This window comes from Barbatula barbatula, assembly GCF_947034865.1.
Source record: "Barbatula barbatula genome assembly, chromosome: 19".
NCBI classification, from domain to species: domain Eukaryota; kingdom Metazoa; phylum Chordata; class Actinopteri; order Cypriniformes; family Nemacheilidae; genus Barbatula; species Barbatula barbatula.
Genome location: NC_136782.1, coordinates 17,628,423 through 17,656,375, shown reverse-complemented (window position 1 = coordinate 17,656,375; position 27,953 = coordinate 17,628,423). Strand labels below are relative to the sequence as shown.

The 27,953-nt window shown below is 39.2% G+C and overlaps 2 protein-coding genes across 5 annotated transcripts; both read left to right on the top strand.

The window, feature by feature from the left end:
- The first annotated feature begins 49 nt into the window (after nt 1–49).
- Nucleotides 50–3,662, top strand: n4bp2l2 (NEDD4 binding protein 2-like 2). 3 transcript variants are annotated; one of them, XM_079480874.1, is made up of 7 exons: nt 50–69; nt 383–441; nt 643–1,550; nt 1,963–2,087; nt 2,202–2,290; nt 2,514–2,590; nt 3,030–3,662. In XM_079480874.1, the coding sequence occupies exons 3-7, from the start codon at nt 643–645 to the stop codon at nt 3,151–3,153; spliced, it is 1,323 nt and encodes a 440-aa protein (XP_079337000.1). In that variant the 5' UTR covers nt 50–69; nt 383–441; the 3' UTR covers nt 3,154–3,662. The 3 variants fall into 3 exon arrangements, with proteins under 3 accessions (XP_079337000.1, XP_079336999.1, XP_079337001.1); XM_079480873.1 differs by lacking the exon at nt 50–69 and having other exon boundaries at nt 315–441; XM_079480875.1 differs by lacking the exon at nt 50–69 and having other exon boundaries at nt 346–436; nt 3,030–3,612.
- A 212-nt stretch (nt 3,663–3,874) lies between these two features.
- Nucleotides 3,875–27,891, top strand: pds5b (PDS5 cohesin associated factor B). Of its 2 annotated transcripts, none has more exons than XM_079482161.1 (34): nt 3,875–3,994; nt 6,468–6,594; nt 6,891–7,094; nt 7,605–7,691; nt 7,778–7,875; nt 8,519–8,645; nt 8,728–8,808; nt 11,423–11,563; nt 13,062–13,177; nt 13,271–13,365; nt 13,468–13,613; nt 14,600–14,751; nt 15,917–16,030; nt 16,375–16,456; nt 16,530–16,578; nt 16,681–16,820; nt 16,917–17,032; nt 17,115–17,220; nt 17,413–17,573; nt 17,749–17,872; nt 18,135–18,293; nt 18,672–18,740; nt 20,323–20,459; nt 20,815–20,938; nt 21,601–21,805; nt 22,834–22,948; nt 23,225–23,357; nt 23,646–23,765; nt 23,895–23,957; nt 24,051–24,193; nt 25,049–25,507; nt 25,646–25,744; nt 26,232–26,343; nt 26,990–27,891. In XM_079482161.1, the coding sequence occupies exons 2-34, from the start codon at nt 6,487–6,489 to the stop codon at nt 27,023–27,025; spliced, it is 4,221 nt and encodes a 1,406-aa protein (XP_079338287.1). In that variant the 5' UTR covers nt 3,875–3,994; nt 6,468–6,486; the 3' UTR covers nt 27,026–27,891. The 2 variants fall into 2 exon arrangements, with proteins under 2 accessions (XP_079338287.1, XP_079338288.1); XM_079482162.1 differs by lacking the exon at nt 3,875–3,994 and adding an exon at nt 4,366–4,498.
- The last annotated feature ends 62 nt before the right edge of the window (nt 27,892–27,953 follow it).

The following is a 27,953-nucleotide window of genomic DNA, read 5'->3' as shown; positions in this document are numbered from 1 at the left end:
GGACATGTGTCAGAATACGGAAGTAAAAATGAGCGCAACTTCTGGTTCACGGGGACTTTAACTAAAGGGGTATTTTGTATTTTCATTTCTGGTTAAAAGTAATTTTGGAATAGTTTTTTGATGACCTGATAAGGTGAAACCTGCACAGTAATGTACAAGCTGTACGACATTTGTTATAATATATTTGTACACATATAATTTCATATATAATAAATATTACATTATTTTATACAATTATGTGATTGCATTAGTTGTGGTTTAAAATACATATTTGTTTTTTATCTTTATTTATATTATTCTGAACGTATGCTTTTATGTTGAAAACGCTTACTTCCGGGTGTGGACTCGGTCGTCACTTTTGTTTTCTTTCTGTCTGTTTCAGTTTTACCGAAGATCGAAACCTTCGGAAGCTAATCGACACAAGAATTGTTTAAATGTCAGGTAATCTTTTAAACCTTGCTTGTTTAATTAAAAAATACAAATCCTTACAAATACAAATCAAGAAACTTAAGTAGCTACTGTTTAATTGTAATAGTACGTTCATAGGGCGAGACACCGAGTAACGTTATATGTTAAGTGTTGCTCTTCCATTTTAGTGATCGCGGTGTGATTTTGTAACTTTAAATAATTGTGTTTTAACAGATGCCCAATGTCAATGCCAGTGTGTCTACTTCTCCCTCTAAGGGTGGAAATGTAGAAGTCGCCTATGCAAACACAACACATACTAACCTACGTGGTGTCACAGAGGCATCAGCGGTTTTAACCTCCAACAGTCACACCAATTCAGACACTAATGTAAGTGATGAACGTACTAGCACGTGTTCCTTAGAAGACACCAGGCAACAGGACAGAACCCGTGTCATTAGACATTTAGGTTCCACTAGCACTGAGTTCATTGGCCCGTCATGTCGTCCTGAGCCACCATCCATTGAGAAGGAGCTTTCTGAGTTTTACAAAGAGCTTCATGAAGTAGACCACAGTGACGAGGTTGACGGCGATACCCATAATGAGCAGGGTCAGAATCCATCCCGGAGAGACCCACGGCAGAAGAGGGACAGTTCTGTTGTAGTAACTGATCACAGCAGAGCTTACAGACCCTACCCAGATCCACACGAGGGCAATGGACAACAGTGGCAATGTGGAGGTCCAAGGAGATGGAGACCCCGCACACCATATGGTAATGAAGGTTTTGACGAAAGGCGACACTTAAACCCGTGGCATCCCCCTCCACCATGGATTCCTTCGGGACCACCAAACCCAGCTTTCCAGTTCTTTCCTCCCCCACCAGGTCCCATGTATCCTCCACATATGAGACCTCAGCAGAACATCAGCAACAGGGCACCATGGGAAGAGCCATGGTCACCGCCAAATGAATGGCATGACAATGCCAGGGGTCCATCATTTAGCGATTCTAGATTCTCTGAGGATTATGAAACGTCTACATCAAACTGGCAGCAGAACATCCCTGAACCACAGCTTCATCGTTATAACATTTTACGTCTCATATTATTGAGGGGTCTCCCGGGCTCTGGGAAATCCACTTTGGCCAGGTGAGTCGCTAGCATATCCGGAATTAAAAAATAAATTTGTGGGGAATAAACAAAACGGAACTTCGATATTGTTCTCTTGCGTTTTATAAAACAGTAGACAATGATTCGAAATTGAATCAAAATAGTGTCACGTTTAAAGGCGTGGTGTCCGTTTTCCGAATTACGCTTGTTTAGACAAAGTAGGGCTGAGTACAAACTTGTAGCCAATCAGCAGTTAAGTGCACAGTGCACAGGACGGACGTTAGTTGAGCCGAGCGCTGACCAAAGCAAAAGATGGGGACAGGGGTGTGTTTGTTTTGGTGATTTGAACATCTAAGATAAATCTGACACCCCGCCTTTAAATAAATAGCAGCAGTTTTGGGTTATTAAGTTTGTCCTAGACTTTTTTTATATGAATAAAAATGCCTTGCAGAGAACTTATGTCCTGTGGCCCCAATGGAACAATACTAAGTACAGATGACTACTTTTTCCAGGACAACGCATATGAATTTGATGGCACTCTGCTTGCCGATGCTCACGACTGGAATCAAAAGAGAGGTGAGAAAAAAAGAAAACATTCTTTATTGTCTATTTGCTTTATTTGAAAACAATGATCAATTGATGCATTTTTATTAACGGGCAAATTTTCCATGTCGCTTTACCATTTCAAAGCTAAGCATGCAATGTCCGAAGGTCGCTCACCTGTTATCATCGACAACACAAACATTAAAGCCTGGGAGATGAAGCCTTACGTTAAAATGGTAAGTTGAATGTCTGTATTTAGAATAATGTTTTATATCGATTACAGCTACAGTCTGATGGCATCTAGAGATGTTATGTAATAATAAAGGAGTTTTAATATCATATAACATAAAAAAAGGTTTATTAAGGTTATAAGGTTATTGTCCTTTACCTCAAAGTCCATTTAAATAAGTAGTATTTGCTTATAACATATTTTTCACAAATGTGTTTTATTTCACCCAGGCTTTACAAAACGGATATAAAGTGGACGTTCGTGAACCAGAAACCAGCTGGAAATATGATCCTATCCAGTTAGAAAAGTAAGTCTGTACATTTTCTCATGTTGTGAAAGGAACATAGTGTAATATTCACTAAATGAGAAAGACTTTAAATCAAGTCTTACAGAGGTTCATAATACATTTGTGTTTAAGTGAATGAAATGTTTTTGAATGTTTTCTAGAATCAGTAACTACCTTTCATATCCTCTTGAAAAATAATTTCTTATTTAAGTCTGAATCAAAGCTCTTTGACATTTATGATCGCAAGCCAGATTAGGAGCAAACGTGGCTCAAAAGCTAGCTTCCGATCAGACTGTTCAGGGTGAATTTAAACAGTGGGAAAGATTAGCGTATGTCTTCTGAAGACGAAAGCGCACAGCATCAAACACTTTCCCATGTTTTATTTCTCTGTCATGAATAAGATGTGCTGAGCTCGGATGTCCTGGTAATTACTTCACTTGTTTTTTATTCTGATCGACAGGAGGAACAAACACGGAGTCCCTCGAGAAACAATAGAAAAGATGCTGGATCGTTTCGAGCGGCCTGTGGACATTGACATCGTGATGAATTCTGCGGAGCCTCCTCATAAAAGCAGAGCATGTTAACATAATCTACTGACTGCCATGAACCACGGACATGTTGTACTTTAGAATATAGGAATTTGATTTATGAATATGGATTAATGTGAAGTTAAACGTCTGTACCTGTAAGGACCTTGTTTTTTTTAAGAAACCTACATTTTTATCACTTTCTTTTTAATAAAAATGTAGGGACTATCGTTACTGCATTCAAGCAATATTAAAGTTTCTAGATTTGTACTCTGTAAAATAATAAAAAGTGGAATATTGTACACTAGACTTAGGTCTATGTGTTTTTAAGCTTTTCGGTAGTTAAGTAAACATTGATCTTAAGGTTCACGTTTTGTATCTCATCTGCACTGTACAATGTCGACGGATAATTTATGTCGACAGAACGACACCACGTTGTTTCTATAACGTGTTTCTTTTTTATTTGTGTTTATTTGTTTTGATACAATGCAAATAAAGCCTTTTTTAAAACAATGGAAAATCTGCTAACTTTCATTATGTATGAAGGTGGAGGCCCGCGGTCATACACATCACGACCTATAGATGTCGCTGTTACTCCGCACATTTAGACCCGCTAGTGTGACCGAATGCTCATAAACGCTAGTTTATGCACTTGCTCATAAACATTGCCATTACTGGGATTTATTTATATCGAACCCAAATCACTTTTACTAATACAGCCTCCACAAAAATAATAATAATGGTCATTAATAAATAAACCTCAGTATTAGAGGAGGGTCTGTGTGGAGCGGAGCTGCACTGACTGGTGCAGCCAGGGACAAATTGGCGCCATTTTGAAGCCGACAGGAGGATCATAGTGGTGGGAGAAGCAAGTGGAGCGCGCACTTTTTCCAATAAGGTAAACGTTTGCTTCAGTTTGTACGTTTTCGGTGTGTTATTCGGTCGTTTGTCACGTGCCGGGTTCTGTTGGTGGAAATTGTTATTTTTTTGGTCGTTTTGGTTAGTGTTTGCCCCTTTTCGGGGGATGTCTAGTCTTCTCGTAACCCATGCGAGGACATCTGTCTCGGTGTTCCCCCCAAATCTTTTAACTTAAAAAACGTAGCGCACCGAGCGTTGCACGTTAGCGTGTACCATTTGTGATCTTTATCATCATGGTTGCTCAAGAAGACCGCACTTTCATGGTCCTCGTGTGTCTATGCGCTTAGCGTGTTTGTGTTTAGCTCTCTAGTAACGTTAGCTCCCGTTAGCTTAGCTTAGCTGTCTTTTAAGTAAATAACCGCCAAATCGTTTCGTGAGAAACATAAAGCCGCATCCGATTCGCACATCGTGCGATTTCCGTTTACAACGTTGTAGTTTTGGGCTCGGATGTGATTTTGTGCATTGGACCCTGGACATAAGAGCTGTAAGTTAGTGGTGTGAAATTAATACGATCTTGTAACGTCAAGAAGCTTTCGAAGGGGTTTAATTTGGATGTAAACGGGGTTATACACCTATAAAATGACACCTTCTGTATTTGAGACGGGTTTGTTTTGGTTATCAACGTAAGGGACAGATGTAAAGGAACACAAAGGCATCAGTAGACATCTATTTTAGAAAGTCAACCTGCTGTAAGTTGCTTTTCCAATACTGTCTGGAAATGTGTTGTGTCGTGTACGATTTCAGAGGTGTTATGAACTGCGCTGTGTGTGTTTGCATGAAGCGTTACTGTCTTAAAGGGATAGTTCACTAAAAAATTCAATTTCTCATGTTGTTTCAAACCTATATACGTTTCTTTGTTGTTCCGTTAAACACAAAGGAAGATATTCGTAAGAATGTAAGCAATTTTCAATTCTGTGACCTCATCCACTACCATGGTAGGAATAAAATGAGGGATGCACCATAAATTCTCAGCCATATTGGTAGCGGCCGATACCGATAACATTTGACCATTTATCGGCCGATACCAATATGGATAGTAAAGATCAGAGTGATTTATTATAGCCGATCAATTATGAATCATTTCTCTGCTTGAACCACTTCGGGTGGACGTTGCTCGGAAGTTAAATACAGTACAGTGATGTCTTTGTCGTGATCATTGACTTACTGCTATAAGCAAAACATCGCTGGTGCAGTATGAATGTGTAGATTATAGGCACATTGCTTTCTGTTTTAAGACCTGTTAGACTTGTGGCTATTGAGAACATCTACAATTTGTTTATTAAATAAACATACCAGAAAAGTTTAAAAGTTAAAGAATCTTGAATTCGTGTAAAGTAAGATTGGTACGTGATTTTCTGGGGGGCGAATTCAGTCTCCGAGGATGTTATATTAATATTTAGGTACTGTATATCGGCCAATTTAGCGGTTATCGGCTACCAGTGTTTAAGAATGATCGGCATCGGCCAAAATATACATATAGGTGCATCCCTAAAAAAACACATACAGTTCTGTGGCGCCATCGACTACCGTTTAATTTTTCGTATTATGGCAGTCATTGAATTGAATTGAAGAATTGCTAGCATTCTTCCAAACAGCTTTCTCTGTGTTCATCAGATCAAGTAATTTATACAGAAATGAAATGAAATGAGAGTGAGCAAATGATGACAAGACTTTCACTTTTGGTTGAACTATCACTTTAAACGGTGCTTGAAGTGAGCGTATTTACGTCCCTTTGCATTATTCATACTTTTGCCCTATATTGATTCGTGATGTAGGTGTTGTTGTACTTTTATATGAATTGTTTTTAAAACACATGCATGATATATTTTAATGCAGTTATCATGTATTATACAGTTCCCTATTGCATTTCGCATTAAAATCATTTTTACTTCTAATATTGTGGAGTCCATGTTAGTCATTTTGGTTCCTCTTAATTCCATTAGGCAGAAATGTGCTATTATATCTCAACAGATTACACGCACACATCACTTTCAAGGCAGTTAGATGCATCGAGTTGTCGACTTTCTATTTAAATGGATCTGCTTGAGATATTGTTATTCACGTGGTTGTAGTGTTTAGCTTGTTAATCTGCAAAGTCTCTTTGCGTGTCAGTTTGAATTAAACACACAGAATTTCTTTGATTAGAAACGCTCTTGATAGGTTATGTAGTAATGTAGTGCATGAGAGTGCTCTTTCCAAAAATGGTTTTATAGTGTCGTCAATATTTAACCATCCGCAGGAGGTGAGGTTTTGGCCGACATCCTGTAATTTTCCAAAAACAAACAGAGCTTTCGCCTTCAGTGTGTCTGGGTGTAGTCTGAAGTGAAATTGACATTAACAGTACATTGTGCCATTGATAAAATAAAGCATTCTTCTTTCTCAAATAATTGATGTAGATTCTCTATTTGTTTGTGTGGAATATTGCGGCTGATGCGTTTCTGCTGTATTTGCAGCGAGCACTGATTGGAGAGCATGGCTCACTCCAAGAATCGAGCCACGGATGGCAAGATCACCTACCCGCCGGGGGTGAAGGAGATCTCCGATAAGATCTCAAAAGAGGAGATGGTGCGGAGACTGAAGGTAGGTAACGGCAGGTTGTTCTGGCAAGTTGAAACTGGAAATAATTTCATGTTTAAAATTGTTCAACGTAAGACCTAAGCAGCTTTGTCAAGCAGAATGAAACCATCATTTTTCTGCTCGTATTCCGAGGTGTTTTTACAGCTTGTAGATACCGTTCTGTCCCTCTGTGGATTTGTCACTTGTATCTTTTTTTTTTTAATGAGACTGCTAAGCGAAGGTGTGTTTTCCATTAAGCGAGTCTTGCATCACAACACGGTTATGTGTGGTTGGCTCAATGCTCTGCTTTTGAACCTCAGATGGTGGTGAAAACCTTCATGGACATGGATCAGGATTCAGAGGAGGAGAAGGAGCTCTATCTGAACTTGGCCTTGCACCTCGCCTCTGATTTCTTTCTCAAACATCCAGACAAAGACGTCAGGCTGCTTGTGGCTTGCTGTCTGGCTGATATCTTTCGCATTTACGCCCCCGAAGCGCCGTACACATCGCCTGATAAACTAAAGGTTAGAACAGTGTGAAGAGCTCAAATATTTGATTCTGTTGGGTTTGAAGGTGCACTTTCCTTCTTTACACAAAAAAAATGATGTTTTTAAATAAAATGACGTACATTGTATATATAGGTTGTTAGCTCATTTTCATGTCGCATAACTAGCAAAATGTTTTTAACAGATGTTGACATAAACATTTTGAAATGAGAGAATGATTCTTATATTAAAATAACTACAGATGAGCAAGCAACATCCTGTTTTTCATTACAAAGATTTTTTTGGGAGGAAAGAAGCATTCTAATACATTTGTATGGTCAGCATATTCTCAGAGGTTCTTATAAATAACATATGAATATTTTAAAGGTGATGTCTGTGTTTGTATGCATCTCTGTTTTTCTTTGGCTGATACAGAAGACAGTGAAAGATGGAGTTGTTCAGCAAAAATAATACATGGAATTCATTGTGTGCTCTTGCCTCTGCAGGTGCTTCGGATATTAAATTTGCTCTGTGTGTTTCTGTTCTCAGGATATTTTCATGTTCATAACTCGCCAGCTGAAAGGTTTAGAAGACACCAAGAGCGCCCAGTTTAATCGATATTTTTACCTGCTGGAGGTACGTCATCCAAGCAACAATCTATAACTCTTCCTGTGGTTTTTAATTCATCGCCTGATCTTGTCTTTTCTCTCCTTGGTCTTAAGAACATCGCTTGGGTGAAGTCTTACAACATCTGCTTTGAATTGGAGGACAGCAATGAGATCTTTACCCAGCTATACAGAACACTGTTCCAAGTGATCAAGTGGGTGTATTCTTTACGTCTAAGTAATCTGTGAAAACAGTTTTGAGCAGATATTTTAATGGTTCAATAAGGAGTTTATATTATTTAAGGCAACTGCAATTGAAAAGATGCATTGAAACAGTATGCCTGGTGCAAAGCGCTATATTAATCAAACTTGACTTGACTGCGGTATCTGTGCCTCCCGGTCAAGCCGTACAGCTGCGTATCTTGACATAACGGCTGTCATGATTCAATAAAGCACCTTCTGGGTTTACAGTTTTCTGTTTGAGATGTAAATATGAAGCTGCAGTCTATTTGTTATCTCCTAATGAGCTGTCAGCCTCCTATGCGCTGATATTATTTCCCTGCATTCGGTCGGATGACAATGATGTGCGCAAATCCCAGGTGGGAACCCTTCATTGGATGTGCACTATAAAGGGGGGGGATTCATCTTGGCCACTGTTGTTCACTCAGTTGTGAACGTCCTATGCGAGCAGGACCCGGCAGAACTCGCCTGTCACGTATAAATGAAAAACCTTGAAGTGCATTGTTTTTGCTCCATTGCATTTGTTTCCCATCTTGCAATCGTTTGCTTTTACCGTCTCATGATTTTAGGCCAGTGCTTGCTTGTTGTTTACCATTTCTTGTTGTTTGTTTTGAATAGCAATGGACACAACCAGAAGGTCCACATGCATATGGTGGATCTCATGAGCTCTATTGTCTGCGAAGGTGACTCAGTCTCACAGGAACTCCTGGATACTGTATTGGTAAACCTGGTCCCTGCTCACAAGGTACGGTGTACCTCTCAAAAGCATTGTTTACAAACATAGACATTACTCGTTCGATTTTCCGATCATAACTTTTTTTCTGCAGAATCTCAACAAGCAAGCATATGATTTGGCCAAAGCTTTGCTGAAGAGAACTGCTCAAGCCATCGAGCCGTACATTACCAATGTGAGTACATGTGATGTATTACCGTTCATTTATCACAGAACACGCATCCTGCCACGTGTCAAAATGGTGCTGGCTTAAAGGGATTATGTAAAGGTCTTCTCATTTGTTTTAATCTCGAGTAACACGTAATAAACTCATGTGTCGACTCTTACCCGATCGCTCTGAGAAACGCGTTGAGGCTTGCAGCTTTAGCCAAAGATTAGGTGTATTTCTCCTTTTTGAAACTGTATGTTAAGCTTAAACATATTCATCAGAAACACCCGTAGGAGCTTGCTGTGCCGTTATGCGTAGAACTCTATTCCCTGCTGTGCTCATTAAATACAGACGAAATAGAGAAAATCAATTCTGAGGTCCCTCTGTAACTCTACTAAATCTGTAGAGATCAGACTTTCTGTGTATTTGTTGTCTATACTACATTTATGTTTAGGCATTTGGGAGATGCTTTTATTTAAAGTGACTTATCGTGCATTCAAGGTGTGTCTGTATTTTTGTCATCTGGGATTCAAACTCATGGTATTGCAATATACTTTACTGTCTTTCAGGAGTTTAGCCAGGGTGTCCTTGGGGTCTTAATAAGTATTAAAAGTTGATCAATCAATTTAATACTTTTTGAGGGCCTTCATTTTCTCTAAAGTATTAATGTCATTTTATGGTATTAAATTGTGTATAATCTTTTCATAACTGTCCAAAGAAGTCATGTGCTAGAGTTTGCCTGAATTTAATCATTGTGTAGGCGAATAGCGCGAGGTCCATTTATACCCGGTTGTTAGGGTGCTTTCTCACCTTTAGTTTGGTTCATTTGGTCTAAAAGAATTATACATTGTAGCATTTTTCAGCGGTTTTGGTTCCTTTTCGTTCCACACCATACCATTCATACCAGTTGAAACGAACCAAAATTCAGTCAAGTGACAACATCCACATCACTCGTTGGCGAGAACGTATTTCCCAAACTGCTTTTTTAAACGAAACAAACTCACTGTCAACATCTCGCAACTGTGCTAGCATCGGTCATTGTTAGCGGTGATGGCGATCTCAACAACATCCCCTGGATCAACGTCCGGTTTTGTCCCAAGTATATTATTGAGGTCATTGTACCAGGGGAACTTGGATATCCCACACTTGGATGTACTGCTGGCGGAGTTTCTGTACCTTAACCCAGCACTGCTCCACAGATCTATAAAACCCCATTTCCCTGAGTTGTTTGCTAAACAAGGAATGCGCTGTTCTTGTGAGTTTGTAAAAAAGTTGGGATGTAATATGGTCATCAGACCAATTTTTTATGAGGTCGGATCACCTTCTCACCACAAACAAACCGCTCCAGGGTTCGCTGGAAAGCGTACTGAGACCACCTCTTTAAGGAGGTTTTAGTATGATTATTTGGTGCGCATTCGAGTGCGATTGCTGCATTCGCACCTGCCCAAGTGAACCGCACCAATAAGAAAAACAAACTCTGTGATTTCAACCGTACTAAGTGAGTTGGGTGTGAAAGCACTCTTAAACAACATCATGGATGGGGAACTGAACAGCATATTGTAACGTATACAGAAAATCCAGAGTCTGGAAGTTGAGACGTCTATCGTATACTCCCTGCAGGATTTTGCCCATGATGTGCTTTAACATGTATACAGAGACTAAAATAGGCCATTCTGCGATTAAATGGCTTGGAATTACACAAATGGCCGATCTAGTCACTGTCTAAAAACAAACGCGTTGCAGTCCATTTGTTAATGCCATCTTATTTGACATTAGCATAAGATATTTGCTTAAAGCATCAACCTATTTTATTAAATAATAAGATTACCAGTCAGAATTGGGTAATTATTATTATTGTTTGTTTTTGTGTAAAATATATTCTAGCAAGGTTCAATAAAAGGAAAGGAGGGAACCGGCGAATGTTGAACATCTTTTAATAAAATAAACAAACAACAAACCGAAAATAAAATGCAGACAGCACCCTCAGTCGACTGCCGGCCACACAGACATAATAAAACATAACACATAGTCCAGGGATGGTCCTCTATCGTCGTACGCTCCTGTCGCTCGTCCTTTTATGCTCCCGGAGCAACTGAGTGTTTGCAAATCTACAATGAATTCAGCTTTTATACAATTTTAAGTTTGAAATAGTCAAATAAAAATGTAAATCATGAAATCTATTATTGGCGGCCAGTGTTGGATAGTGTGGCCACGATGAATAAATCAAAATGGAACAGCACAGATTCGCTTAATAGGACTAGGTGTTATAATCCCTCTATTTCAGCCACATTGAATTGCCCAATAGGACATTTTCCATGCCTTATGCATGACAGGGGGAGCAGTCTAGAATATGAATGGAGGAAGATTCTGAGGTCTGAGATTTCACTGTGTTCGTCAAATAGGCATCCTCTGTGTTTGGTGGATAAATTATAATGGAAATGTATAGCATAGGTCATAGGCTACTTCTCATAACATATATGCTATCAAATTTGTTTTGGTTCGTTTTGAAACTGGGCCGTGCCCCCCATAGTCTTATTAATGAATGGGAAACACTGCCTGCTATCTGTGTTTTAGTTGCCGGCTTTGGATGCAAGATGTTTAAGGAACTCTTCCTGATGTGCGTTTGTTGTCTGTGGGTTAGTTTTTTAACCAGGTTCTGATGTTGGGGAAGACGTCTGTGAGTGATCTGTCAGAACACGTATTTGACCTCATCCTGGAGCTCTACAACATCGACAGCCATCTCCTGTTGTCTGTCCTGCCTCAGCTGGAGTTCAAGCTCAAGGTAAGAGAGCTCTGATTCACCGTGAACCTTGCATGCTGTTCTGTCCGCTTGAATCTTGGCTACAAGGCGGAGAGATTTTTTTTTCCTTCTCTTTCTTTGTCACAAGGTATCTAGGCTTGCAGAAACTGTCATTATGATTGATTTGTCAATGATTTTCTTTCTCTTTGACAGTTATTTTACCTGGAAAAGATATTTGTCAGATTTGTTAGTAACTGAGCAATTTATATGTTTATTTGTATAGTACCAGGCAGGATTATTGTTACAGATAGTGTCACAATTGCCACATACTGCTGTGGAAAAAATGAAGAGACCATTATACTTTTTCATTTAATAAGCATTCCTAGATGTATTGTGGTCATTCCAGTCCAGTGTCTGTTGAACGTCAACAAAGTCAAACCTCAGGAGTGACATAGTCATGTGAAAGACTGACAGCATAAGACACATTAAAATTTACGTTATCACACAAAATATTTTTTTAACTTTTCCTAAATACATGAACAAATATTGTTGCATTGCTTGAAAGTGAATATGAGCTTGTTTTCTTTGCAGTATTAGAGGTCTATAAAAAACAGCGCACCTCTTCTGTTATTTTGACCTGCAAGCAAATGCAAATAGCAGCATATGTTTTTATTTGAAAGTTAGGAGAAATATTGTCGTTCACAGAATATAAAATAAAGATAATTTTACCTAAACGCATGCCCTTAAAGTTTTTGGGCTTGTTTATGGTGTAGTTTTGGACAGATATTTGCCGTTTTGGAATGCACTGCAACCGTGTGTCTCTTAAAATGAGATTCTTATCGTAGCCTCACTAGCCTGTAGGGCATTTTTGATAGCTCGTGATTATTATCTATCATCGAAGGAGCAGTGCTTTGTTTACGACTGAGTCATGCTTTTCTTGTGGCTTGTGGGGTGGAAAACCTTATAAAACCTTCAGAATTACTGATTTGAAACCATGATTACACCTATGAGTTTGTTTTGTTAATGACCAGATAAATGTCTGATTCATTAGCTTATATGTTGTTGTAACTATGAGCAATTAATAGAAAACCTGCTTTATTTGTGTTTCTGGCAGATATTTGACTCCTAAAAGTCATTTGTTATGCGCATTGAAATGTTTTAACCACGTTTGTTTTAAAATCTGATTGTTATTTTCTGGTTTACAGAGAAACAGATTAACATGTGTTTGACTTTTTATTAAATGTGAGAATATAATTACACTGCAGGCAACAATCCCCAGGCATTTCTCTTTGTTTGTTTATTCAGGTCACTCTAATGAGAATGAAGAAAGGCTATTATTTTGCATTGTTTGGGTGGATTGTTAAACGTGTGTACATGTACATACAACTAGGTTTAGTTTATGTTATCAGTCTGTTTGTACCATGTGATTTCGCAAGCCTTATTCGTTTTTTAATGCAAAACACAATAATGGGGAGCTTAAATTGAACAAATGGGTTAATTCATTCTTTGGGCTGTAATGAATGTACCCGTGTGTGTATAGAGTAATGATAATGATGAACGCCTGCAAGTGGTTAAGCTGCTGGCCAAGATGTTCGGAGCAAAAGATTCGGAGCTGGCTTCGCAGAACAAACCTCTCTGGCAATGCTATCTCGGAAGGTAAAGCTCCTGCACCACAGGCTTCATTATCATATTTTCTATTATTATTGAACTGTAAGAGCCAGAAGATGTTAACCATCTGCGTCCCTTTAGGTTCAACGACATCCACGTCCCTGTTCGATTGGAATGCGTGAAGTTCGCCAGCCATTGCTTAATGAACCATCCAGATCTGGCAAAAGATCTCACAGGTACCGCTCACAGCCGTAGCCAGTGTGGTTGAATCTGTTGAAAGGGTTTCCGAAAGGGTTCTTTTGGACAACCGTTTTTACATTGAGATTTTTGTTCCACAGAATTCTTGAAAGTGAGGTCACATGATCCAGAAGAGGCAATTCGGCATGATGTCATTGTGTCCATTGTGACGGCCTCCAAAAAGGATCTTTCGCTGGTCAATGACCACCTGCTGAACTTTGTGAGGGAAAGAACGCTTGACAAACGGGTGAGCGCTGAGATCTCAGACCTATTTAATCCAAACGATTTTCTCTGAGGATATTCTGTGGTTTAATAATTACTACAGAGATTTCTATCCTGTATCAGAAATCACGTCCTATTTTAAGGAAATGTAGCTTCGGTGTGATCTAGAAAGTCTTGTAGTTCTTTTGTGTTTGTTTTTGTCTCTTCTACGTTGTCATTAGAGCTGCAGTTCTTTTTATTGTAATATCCATGCACCTTCTTTCATCAGAAACCCAAATTAAGATGAGGTTTTGACATCATCGCAGTCAGAGCCGAGCTGAAATACATTAGCTTCTTGTTTCTTCCCAGACACACTCCATTTCTTTTCTCCATAATTTAATCAGCAGTCTCCTTTAGCCACCCGAGCTAGAGGGGACCGAATGGTATAAATTGGACTATAATTCACATATAACCATTCCTCAGCCTTTTCAAAACGCTTTCAGGGAGGAATTTAATTGAAGGCCATTGTGTGTTCCTGGACAAATGAGACTGCAGCAGTCCCAGCTCACCTCCGTCTCATCTCTGCTTATGTAGCTCACCAAACAAAAGCTTTTTTATGCAGGATTGTGGCTTTTCAGCTTCGTTTGCAGTGGTGATGACAGAAAACTGTATGGGTTTTTTTACTTCTCTGTCTCATAAAACCGTCTTAAACTGGACACATTTTGCTAAAATAAATTACTCAGGCAGTGTAATTTATAGATATAGAAAATATAAAATTCTGTTTAAAATAGTGTATCTGTTTGCATTCCCCCAGAAGACTTGCACTGCATTTTAACATTTCAATGCATTCGTGTTGCTCCCAGAAGGTTACTTTCAGTACTGAATTATTTAAAAAGAAATAAAACCCTTAACGTATTCAAATAGTTTTTCCTTGTAAATGTTCTGCTGACCCGGTCTTTTACGACGGCTTGTTTTGAAAGGCACAGAAGTTCTGAAACGTAATAATCTTGACTGAGAGGGTTTCTGTTACAGTGGCGAGTCCGTAAGGAGGCCATGATGGGCCTGGCTCAGATCTATAAGAAATACGCCCTGCAGGCGGAGGCAGGCAAAGAAGGATCCAAACAAATTTCATGGATCAAAGACAAACTGCTTCACATTTACTACCAGAACAGCATCGATGACCGGTGAGTGATGATGACAAACCATAGGTCTCTAATCTACTTTTGTCATCCTATTAGTGATTGTCACACCTGAACACGATCATGTTTGTGTATGAGGAGAATGCAGCGACTGTTTAAAAAAAAAAGGTTTTCCGTATTGACTTGTTATTGATGTTAGAGAGAGAACGCCGGTGGTATGCAAATAGAAACAACAGGTTTTTTGCAGAGTTAATGACTTTGGCTCTCGCTCTCACTGAGGCTTTAAATGTGGCATGAAATATGAAAGTTGTTCAGATGTTGGCGGTTAAGCAGAATCTCCTCTTGTGCAACCCGATCGTGTAAAGTCATTCACAAGCTGTAGGATTTTGAGAACTATTGATGAACAGTTTATAGAAACTGTCCTCAGTAACATGCGATAGCACCGATGCTAACAAACCTGGCTGATGGGTTTGAGTCGACCAAACAACATTAATTATGGTTTAATTTAAAAGCGAATTTTGTGCCGGTTTAGATATCAATTCAAGAGATTGACAGCTACTGGACAGGTTTCTCAAATGAAATAAGAGGCTCTCTGAGCCAGTGCTTTGTTCTTTGAGGATTTTCACAGCGCTCTTGTACTCAACCTGAGCACTCAGTTTAACGTGTGCCGATCAAATCGGCAAAGCTCTTTAAATCCATTTAGGTTCGAATGGTTATCTTATTTATGTGTGTAAGCTTAATAAACAAGGCTTTATCATCTGTTAGTGTGGACGCTTATATGGTTATTACTATAAAAACTGAAATTGCTTAAATTTCACTGATCTGAAAATTTGGAAAGCGTTCAGAGAGCGACACATACTTTTATTGCTGATATTTATTTGTGAATGGAGTTTTCGACTGTATTTGTTTGAAACGCAGTTCTGCATATCATCTCGTAATCATTTCAGCCCCCGTGAGATTGACTATTCCCCATTGTTGAGTTCATTGTAATGGTGTTGCATCATTCATGCTTCGATCGCCACAGTGCTGGAATACAGTCTTGTTTTGATTGGCTCATCAATTTGAGATGTCATCCTTTCAGCAGTCTCATTTGAAATTGGGTAATAAGATGTCTAAAAAAACGAATGAGCCACCTTATTGGAACGTGAATTCCTATTATAACAAATGATGACTGATGTGCTTGAAGAGCAGATTTTTGTTCTTGCGTCAGGTTACTTGTGGAGAGGATTTTCGCGCAGTATCTAGTGCCGCACAATCTGGAGACGTCAGAGAGGATGAAGTGTCTGTATTACCTGTATGCCACGTTGGATGGAAATGCTGTCAAGTAGGTGCAGTAATGCCTTGTTTATCTGTGTAAAACATGCTTATGGAAATTGTAGAACGAAGCCCATTTTGAAGTACCTTTATTAGTTTGTTTTTAGAAAGTAGTAAATGTTTGTTTGTGTAACCTTCCCTCAAATTGTAGTGACTTGCTTTTCCTGAAATGTCTTTGTGCTATCCTTGTCTGCTGCAGGGTGCTTATTAGACATACATTACTTGCATTATTTAGACATTTTTATCCATTGTGTGTTTTGTTTCCTGAATTTAATGTCGTGAGCTTGGTGTTGCAAGTCTACCAGTTGAGTGTGACATGTTGATTGTGTTTTTTGTGGTTCATCTCTCTAACAGAGCTCTGAATGAAATGTGGAAGTGTCAGAACATGCTAAGACACAACGTCAAGGATCTTCTGGATATCGTAAAGCAGCCAAAAGTAGGTTTTTGTTTCATGTGGTCAGGCATTCTTGAATGCAGGTTTTACATGTTTGATTTGAACTTTCCCTCAGTCTGAGTCCTACAACAAGTCCGTGTTCTCAAAGGTCATGGTGATCACAAGTAAGTTGTGCTTTCTCCTTATTCTGCTCCAATAACCTCCAGACATTTGGTTATTTATAGTGTAGCAGGAGCTGACGTTCTCTGTCTTTATCTGTGTTTAAGGGAATCTTCCTGACCCTGGGAAGACGCAGGACTTTGTAAAGAAGCTCGCTCAAGTTCTTGAGGAAGATGAGAAGATCAGAAAGCAGCTGGAGACTCTCGTGAGCCCTTCCTGCTCGTGTAAGCAGGCGGAGGTCTGCGTGGTAAGATCTTCGTTTTGGCTGATTAATTTGTACATTTTGGGTTCTCAGCATTGGAATTCAAGTTGTCTCAGTTTGTGGTTTTTTTTCTAATCACAGAAAGATATTACCAAAAAGCTGGGCAGCCCCAAACAGCCCAGCAACCCTTTCCTGGAGATGGTGAAGTTTTTACTGGAGAGGATAGCACCTGTCCATATCGACACAGAATCAATCAGGTACTTTGAGTTTTTTACAGGTAATATGTTTGATATCGTATGCTCAGAGCTTCATTCAGTATCTTTATTTCTCGCTACGCAGTGCACTTATCAAACAAGTGAACAAATCTATAGAGGGGACTGCTGATGATGAAGATGAGGGAGTCCCGACCGAGCAAGCAATCCGAGCTGGTCTGGAGTTGCTGAAGGTCAGAGTCTTCTACATTTGCTTTATAGCGGTTTTATAGCCGTCAGATTTCATTTTGGGTTGTATTTGAATTCTTAGATCCATTTTAGCTGAAATTTTCTGCAGTGCCATATAAGGCTAAACCACAAAGGGATCACAATGATGAATTTTGTACGTCTTTGTTGCTGTACTGATTTATCTTTTCACCACTCAGGTCCTGTCCTTCACCCACCCTGTGTCGTTCCACTCTGCCGAGACCTTCGAATCGTTGCTGGGCTGTCTAAAGATGGACGATGAGAAGGTCGCGGAGGCCGCACTCCAGATCTTCAAAAACACAGGCAGCAAACTCGAGGAGAGCTTCCCACACATCAAATCGTAAGTTTGAATCCGTCTCGATCATCAAAAGAGCATGTCTGGATTTCAAACAAGATTTAAACTTTATTTTAACTCAAGACACAGTCTTAAACAACTAGTTTTACTGTTGTGTGCTGCTGTTGTTCAGTACAGTTGACTCCCATTCACTTTTGCTTGTTTTACTTTCTCCCCCTAGAGTTTTATTACCAGTACTGCAGCAAAAAGCCAAGAAAGGTCAGCCTCGCCAGGCCAAATATGCCATCCACTGCATCCATGCTATGTTCACCAACAGAGACACTCACTTCGCACAAATATTTGAGGTAACACAATTTCAATGTGAATGTTATAAATGTATGAGCCTCAGTTCAGGGAAGATGGTTTTCACAGTGGGGTTTATTAGTCTATGATGTGGTTGATTGCATTTATCTCGCTGTTTATCAGACCATAGCACTAAACATGATGGAATCTGAGTAGTCATTTTATCATTTAGATGGAGTGTGATGTTACAGAAGTGCAGATATGCGTGACTTTAGATAATTCACATTAAATTTTTGATTCAGCTTTTCTGTCTCCGCTCTATAGCCTCTGCATAAAGGTCTTGACACCGAGAACATGGAGCAGCTCATTACACCTTTAACAACACTGGGACACCTGGCCATGCTGGCCCCAGAACAGTTCGCAGCTCCGCTCAAATCTTTAGTGGCCAATTTCATCGTTAAAGACCTGTTAATGAATGACCGGGTGAGTTGTAGCTTCACCTTAATACTGTTCTGAAGTAAAGTTACTTATCTGTAGCAGCTAGTTTAGTCTTTGAATACGGTTTTATGGGAATGACTGATTTACAGCTTAAGTGCTTAAATGCAATGTAATTATATAATAATCTGAATTCTAAGCACTGATATTGTTTAATTGATATGGAGGTTCAAGGATATACAGCCACGTAGGAACAGTTTTATTTCATTCTGTTGTGCTTTTAAAGCAAGTAGATGTGTGACTCCCCTCACCTTTTGTGACGACAACGGTTTATTTTTAGTTTGAGATTGTTAGCAAACTTTCAGACAAAGTAATAAAAATGTGAGTGGCTGCCGATACTGATCTGAATTTTTGGTCGTCTCGAAGATTCCTGGCAAGAAAACTACCAAGCTGTGGGTTCCAGACGATGAGGTTTCTCCTGAAACGTTAGCTAAGGTGAGACGCTGAATGTCCTTTGCTGTTAGCTTTCCTTGCCATTTATTATTCATTCTCTATTTTTACAGCATTGCATTGAATTCACAGCAGGTGCCTTCAGCTTTCTCCTTCCAGCCATAACTTACAAAATGTCCCTTTATTATACCTGTTATGGTTTGTGGTGTTGGCATTGAGAGTAGGGATGCTCATTTTGCTTCATTTCCCTAACCTAGAACCGACACTGGTTATCTGAACATTAACCGTTAAACGCTAAGATTGTAATAATAAATTGGAATTAAATGAAAATACATACTTCGTTTCATTCACATCCGGAGGACTCAGACTTCGAAATGAGACACAGCTACAGTTGACGCGGGTCTGTGACATGTTAAAAATAAAAAAACTTTCAAAGATTAATTTTAACATGACAACAACAGCACCTGCATTCACATATTTGCACATTTTCACGAACCTGCAGGCGTTTTGGACAATGGATTTATATTATTTTAGTTTTTCTTCAAAGCATAAAATAAACAGGCAAGAAAATAACTTTAAATAATTGATGACAACCAAAACACAGAGGAACCGGCTAAATTTAATCCATCAGAAAGTTTTTATCAAATAAAAATAGCAGGTCTACCTCAAAGCTTGGAATTTTGATTTAATAAGGTAACATGTTTACGTGTTGTTGTGACTGTCTGGAACCTGTTGACAATTAGACCCGCGGCAGAAAACACCCTTTCAGATGCCACGGATGTCCCGGGAATGCAGAGATTTTATTTGCTTTCCACCAGCCAGGATATATATCCAAAGAGGGCATAGATGTGTTTTAGCTAAACATGTATACTGTAAATCCAATCTGCTATAGCCACCAAAAATACAAACATAATTTTTTACTTATTCATATTTCACATTCGTATTTTTACGTCACATCTGAAAAACGGCAGGGAAACCACGGGTAGGATGCTAAGCATCCAGTTTATGTAAAGGATAAATAAACATCCAGTTTATGTAAAGGATAAATTGATGGCTAGCAACGAAATTCCTTGCAGTAGTTCTGCTATTAGCTTTGCTGAGCCTGGAAGACAGAGAATGTCACAGTCCATTGTGAGCGCGATTGCCGCGTGTCTACTTTTTCTTACAACGAACTTGAGCTTGAGCAATGCTGCCAGTGGTACTCCGTTTGGAGGAGTAAAGCCCTGACAAATGTGGCCTCAACGATCAGATGTATTACACTTGTCCACTTTAGTCAATCATGATCGGATTTAATCCGTCTCAAATGTTTTGTAGGGCATTTACACACAGTCGCTCTGTGATTTTATACTTGTTTAGCATGTTTTTACTTTTCTGTATTGTGAAAGAAAAATATGTATGATTTAAGTTATTTAAAAATGTATTATTAAATTATTTTTATTAATAAAAAATATAATTAATATTATTTTACTTAAAATAAACATACCTTTTATGTTTGTTTAACTGATAGTATTAACCGGTCAATTTTTATTACTATCAGTATCCCTAATTGAAAATGAATGGCTACAATCAAAGGAGTGGAAATAAGTGAAGCAGCAGTGTGTGAATTCAATGTTCCTATGTGTCTCAGATTCAGGGTATTAAACTGATGGTGAGGTGGCTGCTCGGCGTGAAGAACAACCAGAGTAAATCTGGCAACTCCACTTTGAGAATGCTCACGGCCATCCTGAGCAGTGACGGCGACCTGACAGAGCAGGGAAAAATGGGGTGAGTGATCATTAAAGTCTTTAAAAACATGGCAGTTATACTCGTTTTTTGCCTACCTATTGCACAGTGGTTAGAGCATTGCGCTAGCAACACCAGATCATGGGTTCGATCCCAGGGTATTGGACATACTGTAGTCAGAAACAAATGTATAATTCAATAAAATCGTCTGCCAAATGCAGAAATGGAAATAGTTTGTGCTTTTATCGTAATGGGAATAGCATACTATTCTAGTAGTTCATTGTAACAGTATTGATTTGATTACAATAGGCCAAATGTGTTGCACAAATCATGATGCGTTTGATTTTGTAATGTCGTGTGATTTATTAATGATGATTTCCTATGTGTGGGCGTGCAGGAAGCCAGACATGTCTCGTTTACGGCTGGCGGCCGGCTGTGCTGTTCTTCGGCTCGCTCAGGAGCCGTGCTACCATGAGATCATCACCCTGGAGCAGTACCAGCTCTGCTCTCTCGTCATCAACGTAAGCATGATTAGAATCTTTTTGCTAGACTGATGGTAAATTGAATAGCTGTGCTCTCGGTTTCAACATTATCCTAATGTCATAGAAATATCCCATAATCTTTTAATGGTTCACAACACCCTGACTTATGGCCTGTTTGCTGGTATTGTGAGTCACTGTGTTCCACATCACTAGTTTTGCTGTGAAGTTTATTCTTATGACCGGTTTACGAACAGCATTTCTTTAAGGAAGCCTCACTTGAGTGTTTGCTATAAACCAAGTTTTGCCATTGCAGTGTTACAATATCTTATCTGATCAAATTAATAGTCAGCTTCAGGATTTTTGTTCATTGTCGGATCCCTTAGGCATAATGGTTTTGGTGGTTAAAGGGGGATATCTTACCCCGGAAATAAATATGTCATTGTTTACTTTTATTTTAAACTTCTGAACTCATTAAACCTTTTTTCATTGGAAACATTTCCATAGTTTCACATCTATATGATGGATTTGATGTAATTGTTCCATGATGACAAACGTGCTGATTTGAAACCAAATGTTTATATGGGGTGTCCTAGAAACCTAGTGTCTTTGATCGAGCCCTTACCTCGAGGGTTTGTCTCGGGCTTTGAATGACATCGTCATCTAATTAACTAATGACTAATGAGATCTCTTGTTTTCTTCAGGATGAGTGCTACCAGGTGCGACAGGCTTTTGCCCAGAAACTGCACAAAGGCCTGTGTAGATTGCGTCTGCCGCTGGAGTACCTGGCTGTGTTTACACTGTGTGCCAAAGACCCAGTGAAGGAGCGCAGGGCGCATGCCCGCCAGTGCCTGGTTAAAAACATAAACCTGCGACGGGAGTACCTGAAACAGCACGCAGCAGTCAGCGGTATGGACGGCCAATATAATGTCAATATAACTAATCTTATTTGTAGCTTGGTTTGTAGGGAGTGTGTGTTAGGTCATGGGATGCTCAGGGAATACCCATACTGATAGTAATCTGTACATATAGCTGAAAGAATGTTTAGATAAAAAAAGAACATATCCGCATTTGGCTTTTTAAGGAATCAATATTAGAATTAAGGAATCGGAAGATCTAGGCAACTTACCCTTTTCTAAAGCACATTATATTTTAGTAGTAGTTCATCATTAATCATACAACACAATAAAAACGTATAGATTCAACTGCTTATCAGGGTCATTGTGTTGAAAATAGTAATGAACGATAATTTATTGGCCATATCGGTATTGGCCGATAAATCGTAATTTCTAATGTTATCGTATCGGCTGATAATAAAATTTAGGTTGATATATTATTGCCTAATAGTTAGACATGTGGCTATTGAGAACAATTTTCTGGGATGCTCGGGAAGAAAATCTATCATTTGTTTCTTAAATAAAAAAATATACCAGAAATGTTTGAAGGTTAAATAATCTTTAACTGGTGTAAAGTAGGCTTGGTACATGATTTTCAGGAGAAAAAGAAAACTAACGGTTTCCTGTTTTTAAAATAGGAGTTGTCCAATTTATGCCTTTTTTGTTTCAGTCTTAGGGAATTTAATATTAATATTTAGATTCTGTATATCGGGTAGTGGCTTCCAATGTTAATTCATGATCAGTTATCGTTATTTGCCAAAATGTACATATCAGTGCTCCCCTAGTTGAAAACGCAGTTGTTCAAGTAGATTCATCTGGCAGCTATAATGGTTTTGTTCATCTATTTCTTTTGGAATAAATTCATTGCACGTCTGCCTTTTCATTTTAATTTGTTAGTCTGAGATTCTTGGAGGACGTGAGTCTTTTCCCATTTGTAATTCATATTCATGAGGCAAAGGCTATTGTTTGTTATCTTGGGACCCAGGTGCTTCTAACGCTCAGATTATCACAATATCTCTGCTTGTTTGTTGTGTACTGCAGAGAAGCTGATATCGCTCTTACCGGAGTACGTGGTGCCATATGCAATTCACCTCTTGGTCCACGATCCAGACTACGTGAAAGTCCAGGACATCGAGCAGCTCAAAGACATTAAAGAGTGAGTCCACATGTGTCATTTTCTGCTTGTCCTTTTTCATTGGAAGATGTTTACATATTCATTAGTTTGAGAACGTCAGCTGTATCATTGGGGAAAGGTATTTTTTTCCAAGTGTGTTGTTTATCGGATGTTATAAATGGACATAAATGGTGGAGAAAATGTGGTGCTTGTTAGATGTTTGGCTGGATGCTGAAATGGCTTATAAATGGTATTAGAGAGTTGCCATGTGCCTTTAATCTATAAGATGATTTTCCTTTCTCGCTCTCTCTCCTGCAGGGCTTTGTGGTTTGTTTTGGAGATCCTAATGGCCAAAAATGAAAACAACAGTCACGCATTTATCAGGAAGATGATCGAAAACATAAAACAGACTAAAGACGGACAGTGTCCTGACGATCCCAAGATAAATGAGGTTTGTGTTATTTTTCTCATGTGGCTTTGTGTTTGATACTTTCACAACAGCTGCTGTTATCTTCCATCATGGTCCAAAATCAACGTTTTCCAACACTTGCCAATTATATTGAGATAATTTACCAGCCATAAATGTTTACTATTGAATATTTATCCATCTGTGAGTAAAACAGCACCTGTCACAAATCCTTGTTTTATTGGCTTAAGAAAGCAAATTGTACTCCATAATAGTTATTCTTCCACTAAAATACAAACCATTAATGTTTGTATGTGTCTCTCTCTCATGCAGAAACTCTACACGGTTTGCGACGTAGCCATGAACATTGTCATGTCCAAGAGCACCACGTACAGTTTAGAGTCTCCTAAAGATCCAGTACTGCCTGCACGCTACTTCACACAGCCAGACAAGGTGCTGACAATACCGCCTTCTGCCCGCTGGCACAGACTCACAAAGCAGATTGAAATTTCAGAGACCTGCAGTACAATTGATTTTTCCCCACTCTGTGACTAAACACTCAATGTTCTCGCTGGCTTTCAGAATTTCAGTAACACGAAAAACTATCTGCCTCCTGAGATGAAATCTTTCTTCACTCCAGGAAAGGTACGCGTACGACCTGTATTCTGTGCTTTTCGATATCTCAAAGTTCGGTGAAACTGAAGGTTAAAACCGCCTGATTGTCTTTCCCATCTTAAGCCAAAGGCAGCCAACGTGCTGGGTGCGGTGAACAAACCCCTGTCGGCCACAGGAAAACTGCAGACCAAACTCTCACGCATGGAGACCATGAGTAACGCCAGCAGCAACTCTAACCCCAGCTCCCCCGGACGCAGTAAAGGACGGTCAGTTGAATAAAGCGTTTCATATTCCTCATGCAGATCTTTAAAGCAATGACATGAGTATTTTGGTTCAGATTGTTTGCTGTTGTTGAATGAACAAAGGTTATGTTGGATCAGTGTGGTACTGGGATGGTATGAATTAGCCAATATTCTCTTCAAGCTAATGCTTCTCTTTTACTGCAGATGCCCTGAAAGAAAACGTATCATGGTTACTGTCAGTATTGGTGTATTGCGAGACCCCTAATTTGAACAGCAAACATCACTACTTGCTAAAGGCAAAGTCCCTTATTATGGCATGATCTGTGCACTAAAATAAACTCGTTCCAGATTTCCCGTAAAACTGGTTGTGTCCATAAATAACCCGAAGCGCACTCCATCTCTTATAAATATAATAACGCTCTGACTCTGATGAAAGAGTCTGTCTGCTGCGTGACTTCGTGTAGTCTGAATCCATTTAAGATGTTATTAAGATACATTCTTCATACACTACAATCTGGCTTTTTCTTCCCATTGTGGTCTAAACTAGCTCTCCGGAGATGGTTTTCTGTAATCAGACTGCCTTTCAGCATCTCCTTGGAAACGGACGGATGGGTGCATGATGGCCCCCTTTTAGAGCTTGAGCTTTTATGATATAGAAACATCACTAATCAGGGGTCATTGAGAGTCTTTTGAATGAGTGTTTACTGGATGTGTGCCATGTCAGCATAGAGCTTCCATCGTGTTGGGGGGGATGTTCCTTTCAGTGCTGTTTATAACTGTCCTTGGGGTGTTTATTTTGATCCAACTTGTGCACGTCTTTATATTAAGTCACATTGTATGATCCTGTTTGATTCAACACATGGCTTTTTTCTCACCAAGATTGGACCCAGCTGATGTTGACCACAGTGAGAATGAAGATATTTCAATGAAGAGCCCATCTGAGACAGAAAAGCCCAGTAGGGGGCGCAAGCGAGGTGCCGCCTCCAACCAGGATGACAAGGGACAGGAGTCTAAGCCCAAACGGGGCCGGAAGAAAGCCAACACGAGCACGGACGACGCAGAGGATCAGTGGGGAGAGGACAGCAGCATGGCGGAAACGACAATGGAGACGGAAGACGAACAGAACAGTCCACCTAAGAGGGGGCGTAGAGGACGGCCCCCAAAGTCGGCTGCCGCCAAGGACGATACGCCCATCAAAGGCAGGAGGGGCCGAAGGAAGGCTGCTCCACCTCCAGAGGAAGAGAACGAGGAACAGGAAGAAGAGGAGGAAGATCATGATGATGGGGGAAGTGAGAATATGGAGGTGAAGCCTAAAGGTAGAAGAGGACGCAAACCAAGGTGAGCAAACACGATACCAATAGTTCAGTAGTCTCTAGCAACAGGAGTAAAATGTAGCTATGAATATTTCAAAAGTCATTAGATATGTTTTCAAGAGCAGCTTGTCTCCTGACTTAACTGTAAATTAAATTTTTACAGAGCGGAGGCATTAGAAACCCCAAATGATTCGGTGGAGTCCACACCTCAGAAAAGGAGAGGAAGACCTCCAAAAGCACAGACGGCAGCAAAGAAAGCCAGGTACACACAAGAGACATCTCCATGTCACCGATATAATTCTTTCTAATGAAAAATAACTTGAGTGCTTCCGGTACCATGGAGACGTTTTCAAAGTCATCTTATTGTATGTCTTTTATTAACTGATAGTAGTAATGTGTTTGTGTCTAAAGTGACGTAATATTTAATTTACACACATGTCCGTCTTGTTGCATTTTAAGTCCGATATTCTATCTCCTAGTTCTGTATAAAGCAGAGTTTATGTGCCGCAAACCTTGTGCGTATTGGATGCACGCATAGATTAATAAAAGAACAACATAGACCTGTTTTATAGGAAAGGTAACCTTAAATTACTTGTGTTGTGATCTGGTGCGAAAATAAAATTAACTTGACCTTCAAGGAGGGGCGGTGGAGGGCACAGTTGGAGGAGCGTGGCGCACCTGATATAATGGCAGGGGACTGTGTATGTGTGTTTTCATGGTTTTTAATTGATTTGCTTGATCTAATCCAGTGTTGGGAGATCGAAAGCTGCTGCCAACCAGGAGGAGGAGTCTGAAGAGGAGATAGACACAGCTCAACAGAGTGATGAAGGAGAGGATGAGGCTATAGACTCCTCACCTAAAGTGAGTTCATCTTATTTCCTGGTTCCTACTGGGCTTTATAGGTGTTGTTTGCATAATCCTGACGGAATAAAGTTCAGGACCAATCATAGATTATTCATATTGCTCCTTCCTGTCATGTTAAAGACATTTATACACTACTACATTTTGTATTAAAGCTGCAATCTGTAACTTTTGCATGTATGTAGTAGGGCTGCACAATGTATCAAAATTATTGAAATATTGTGAAATGTACCATTGCAATATGCATAGCGGAGTTATTAAAAAAATACTAAAAGTTGTGTTTAATGTTGAAAATTTAGCAAATTATCATATATTGCATTTTTTTTTTCAAAAATTGTGTAGTATTACTATGTAAAATGGCAAGTTTTAATACATTACATTTTTGTGTGTTAAATGACTTCATAATTTACTTTTCCTACAAAGTCGTACTTAACAACTTAAATTATAATTCATTATTATAAGTTTACTGTTGTGCAGGCATACAATTTAGAACGGTACTAAACATTTTAATACATTTATTGAGCATATACATACAAATATTTACAGATTTGAGCTTTTCTTAATCAAAAGAAAATATGTTATAAAAGAGCATTCCTCTTATGCTTGACCATTTTGGGCAGACTGGCTAAAAGCATTCTCTTTCTAGGTGCGGAGGAAGACAGGAAGAAGGGACCGAAGATGAGTGCATGGAAAAACACAAAATTCAAGAGCGTTTTGAGATGGGTGTACTTGACAGATAAAGGTCCCGAAAAAGAGTGAACTGGAGGAAACTTTGGACTTATTGGAGCCATGCATCTGCTTCAGCTGTATTTTGCAGTCTTTTCTGTCGTTCGCTTCTGCTCCACCTATCCTCCATGACCGTTTAGTTTTTGTTATGTGTGCCGACCATGTGATCTTAATCTTATAAGAAAGAAAATGTAAATAGTTTTGTTTTTGGGCTCTTACTCTCCCCCCACCCAAGGTTAGGGAGGCAACTTGTATAGCTTTTACCTCCAGCTTTAAATATATTGCACCAGCTGATCTGTCCAAGAAAAAAAATCAACTTTTAGCAGTACTGTATCTGTTCTGTTTGTCTTCTGTATATCATTCTGTAATGTGCTACATAAATAACCATTTTGTAGTTCCTTTTTTATTTGTTTGTCTTTTTATCCTTTCCTTTTTAACCTTCTCATTTGTGTAATTCTCGTGTGCATATGGTTGTGCATGTGAAAATGTGCCTCTGCAGATAAAAGAAACACTGGTCTGATGATGAACTCGCAGATTCGTTACTTTTTACAGCCCAGTATTGATTTTATCAGTGTTTGTAATGGAGAGGACGGTACAGAGATCTTGTTTTAATATTGGCTGTGTGTTGGGAAACAATTGATGATATTCTCCCCCTCCACCACCTGAACCAGTTTTTCAGTCTGCTGAACCAATAAAATATTCTGTATAAATAAGTTTGAGGTATTTTTCTGGGTTCAATGATATGTGGATAATGGCTTTAGACGTTTAAAGTGCGAGAGAGAAATATTAAAGATACCTGCGAGCAATCTCACTCCAAATCTTGAAAAAGATCTGATTATTTTCTTGTGTCGTTTGAATATCTATGCTTAACATTTGTTAGATGT